Consider the following 3911-nt stretch of genomic DNA (forward strand, 5'->3'; position numbering starts at 1 on the left):
ACGTTCAAATCACGTCGGGGTCACCAGATATGGATAACATAACTTGTGTAAATCCAATGACCGTTATTAATAATAATTTAAAAATTAGTGATCCAAATAATTTTTAAATTGAAATTTTTGTAGAAAATTATAGCGACGAATTAAAGTTCTAAAATATTAATATATTTTCAACATCTGTATACGTAACATCAAAATTTATTTACTACTTTAACAATTAATAATACTATAAAAAAATTTTCTTAATAAAGAAATAAATGAAGAACAAATAAAACTGCACGGCACGAAAACCCGACCGATCACCATGCTTGCTCACACACGAAGCAACAAAAACTTGCCAACAGATAAAAAGAAGCTCACACACAATGGTTGCCAGATTGATATATGTAATTTTAAACATTTCTTCCACCTAGACGTGGAGATATGACCGGATCTTTCGTCTATATTACTCGTTCGCTTCAGGACGTCCTTCAATGTCGATTGGTAAAACAGAAATCTAGGTGATGGGCCGTTTCACAATGGCTGACTATGTTTAGATGGTTACAACACGAACAGCACCGTTCATGTCAGGATGAACTTGGATAATGCGGCCAAACAACCAGGAGCTTGGAGGCAGTCGTTCATCTCGAATTAGGCACAGTTGACCGGCTGCGACAATTCTTTGTCTCTTATTTCATTTGTTTCTAGCATGTAATTGTGTTAAATATTCTTGGGACCAACGGCGTGAAAAGTCTTGATACATCTGACTCAACATTTTCCATCAAAATAGTACACCAATCTTTGTATTTAGCTAATTAGATTCAGGTACGGCAGATGGCGATCATCCAATTAAAAAATGTTCTGGTGTTAACGCTGATAAGTCCTTGGGGTCGTCAGATAGAGCCGTAAGCGGCCGCGAGTTTAAACAATTTTCGACTTGTTTTAGTAACGTGTAAAATTCTTCAAAAGTTAAAGTTACCGTGTTTACTACACGTTAAAAATGAAATTTCATGCTTTTTACTCCCGCCTCCCATAGGCCACCGAAATGAGGCACTGTGGGCGGTATAAAGTGTCAATTTATGCCGACGGTTGATACAAACACATACCCAGCTTAAATTTGTTTTCTAAATAATTTAATTTCATCTTTCATTAAAGCATCAGCATCGACAAAAGATTTACCACGATCGCGGTACATATCTGAGCATATGCCACGGACCGATACAAATCGCTTTAAAGCTGCTAGAAATGTTTCAAATGTAATATCTCTCACATATTGCAAATGAATAGCTTGTATAATAAAACATATAAATAGAACCACATACCCCTTGTAAGAACGATGGCCTCTCCCTTTTGTTGCTCTCACATTAAATGGACCATCATATTCCACGCCAGTATGCATGAATAGTTGTGATATGTTACATCGGGCTGGAGGTAAGTTACCTATAATTTGTGCTTGCGGTCGACATGCTTGACGAAAACATGGAATGCATTTGTTAATCACTCTCTTCACAGCGGATCTTCCGTCAATAATCCAAAACTGCCGTCGCACATATGCTAATGTTGTTTGAGGTCCGCCATGTTCGATTATTAGCTTGATTAATAATCAACGTAGTAAAATCATGACGTTTTGGTAATATCATTGGGCATCGTTCATCTGAAGGAATATTCGCATTTTGCAGTCGTCCATTTAGACGCATAATTCCGTCGGAATCAAGCTTCGGGTTCATTTTAAAAAGTTTACTTTATTTTTAATTCAAGTATAATCGTTGATAAACTCATTCTTTTGTACAATTGTTACTAATTTTTTAAGGACCGTATAACGTTCTTGCCAGGTGCAGAAACTTTCATATCGATGCATCTTTTTTTGACACGCATGAATAAAACGTAGGCATTGCGCCACAACTACAAGTAGTTTGTCAAGAGTAGCATATCGTCCAAATATTTCCCATACTTCTGTTGATAACTGTGTAGTTAAGGAGTTAATCTCTTTTTTCTCAGGAGTATAATTAATTTGGTGGTTAGGTCACATTTTTTCATTTAAGCGAAGCCAAGATGGTCCGTACCACCATATTAAATTATATCTTAGCTGCAAAACTGTACTGCCTCGTGATACACAATCACAATCAGATTATTTGTTGCAATATACCTTCAGTCTTCAATATTTGTCATTGACTGAATTTGTGACACTCTGTTTGCTACAAACTGCTTCAGTTTGCCTGGATCAGTTCTAATACACCACAGTGTGGTTGTATTATCAGTCCACAAAATACAGCGTGATTGTTGACACTTAAATGTTCCTTTAACCTTGTGTAGAAGTTTTGCTGCTAGCAATGCTGCACATAATTTTAAGTGTTGTGTAGACGTTTCTTTCAACGGGGTAGTAAACTAAGGTAGTTTTACTAATAAGCAAATTTACAAAACTGGTCGTACCGATGATTGTTCTCGCTTATACTGTAGCCGCATATGCTTGATTTGATGAATTACCAAATGCGTGTATTATAACTCAAATGCAGTTGTCGAAGTGGTGTATATCCAACACCACTTTGATTCGAATTTGATGTAATTGTTGTAAGTCAATACGAAAGTTATGCCAAATGTGTGCCATCTCTATTGACAAGGGGTTATCCCAATCTGATCCAGTACGCCAAAGTTGTTGCAAAAATATCTTTCCTCGAATGATGACCGGTGCCAAGTACCCAAGTGGATCAAATAACTTTGATATGTCAGACAACATTAGTCGTTTTGTGTAATGATGGTTGTCACAAGTTATATTGACGTTGTAACCAAAGCTGTTGGATTTTGTATACCAAGTAAGACTAAGTGTCTTAGTTTTATATTCGGTGATAATTTCCACATTATCGGCGTGAGCTTTCACGTCCTCAGTCAGAGTGCTTAAAACTTCATTTGAGTTCGAATTAAATTTACGTAATGTGAAGCCTGCAGTTGCTAAAAGCTCCTAAAGTTTGTGCAATTTTTCCGCAGCTTCGATTGGAGTGTCTCCACCTGATAGTACGTCATCAATGTAAAATTCATTCAGAATCGATTCAGCTGTCCGTGTAAAACGAATTTGCTCCTCTTTGGCCAAGGTACGCAAAACTTTGATGGCAAGATACGGAGCACAATTAGTCCCATATGTTACAGTGAGTAACCGGAAATGTTGTAGGGGCGACCCCGTGTCGAACGAGAATTTGCCTATACATTTTCTCGATATCTCCTGTAAACACTATAGGGTAATGTTGCCATTGCAAGATGATATTTGATAGATCCTTTTGTAATCTGGGACCTATATGTAGACAATCATTAAGAGATATTCCGTTCATACATTTATTAGAAGCATTGAACACTACGCGAAGTTTCGTTGCAGAACTCGATGCCTTATAGACACAATGGTAAGGAAGATAAGAGGCTGAATCTGCATCATGCGACTGTGGCACCACTTCCATATGGCTACATGTCTGATATTCGTCCATAAAATCTTGATAGAGCTTATACATTTCTGGATCTCGAGTTAATCGTTGTAAAGTACTGTTTAGTAATGCCAGTGCATTTAGTTTACTTGACTTAAGTATTGACAAATCAGCGTTCTGCTTTACTGGTAGTCTGAGCACATATCTACCCGTGTCGTTGCGTACAGTTGTACGCTCAAAAAAGTCTTCACAGTACATTTCATCTTTTGTTAACGGAGTTCGGCTGGTTATTTCTTCCAATTCCCAAAATTTATGTAGCACTTCGTGCAATGTTGTTCGAGTATGACCGTAGTAGACAACTTCAAAAAAACCGGAATTTTAACATATAAACCGCGTCCTGGGCGTCCAAAAGTTTTATCAGTCCGAGAAGAGCGAAAAATAGTCCATATGATAAAGATGAACCCTCGTGTTTTTTCTTCGAAAATTGTGAAATATATAAATCAATCATTTAAAAAAGTATTTGTGCGG

The 3911-nt window shown here is 37.2% G+C and overlaps 1 protein-coding gene across 1 annotated transcript; it reads right to left on the reverse strand.

Annotated features, from left to right (window-relative positions):
- Positions 1-3098: 3098 nt before the first annotated feature.
- On the reverse strand, positions 3099-3641 carry LOC119665207. Its single transcript, XM_038074498.1, has one exon. The coding sequence runs from the start codon at positions 3639-3641 to the stop codon at positions 3099-3101; it is 543 nt and encodes a 180-aa protein (XP_037930426.1).
- Positions 3642-3911: the final 270 nt, after the last annotated feature.

Source organism: Teleopsis dalmanni, unplaced genomic scaffold (genome assembly GCF_002237135.1).
Source record: "Teleopsis dalmanni isolate 2A unplaced genomic scaffold, ASM223713v2 unscaffolded_contig_3928, whole genome shotgun sequence".
NCBI classification, from domain to species: Eukaryota; Metazoa; Arthropoda; class Insecta; order Diptera; family Diopsidae; genus Teleopsis; species Teleopsis dalmanni.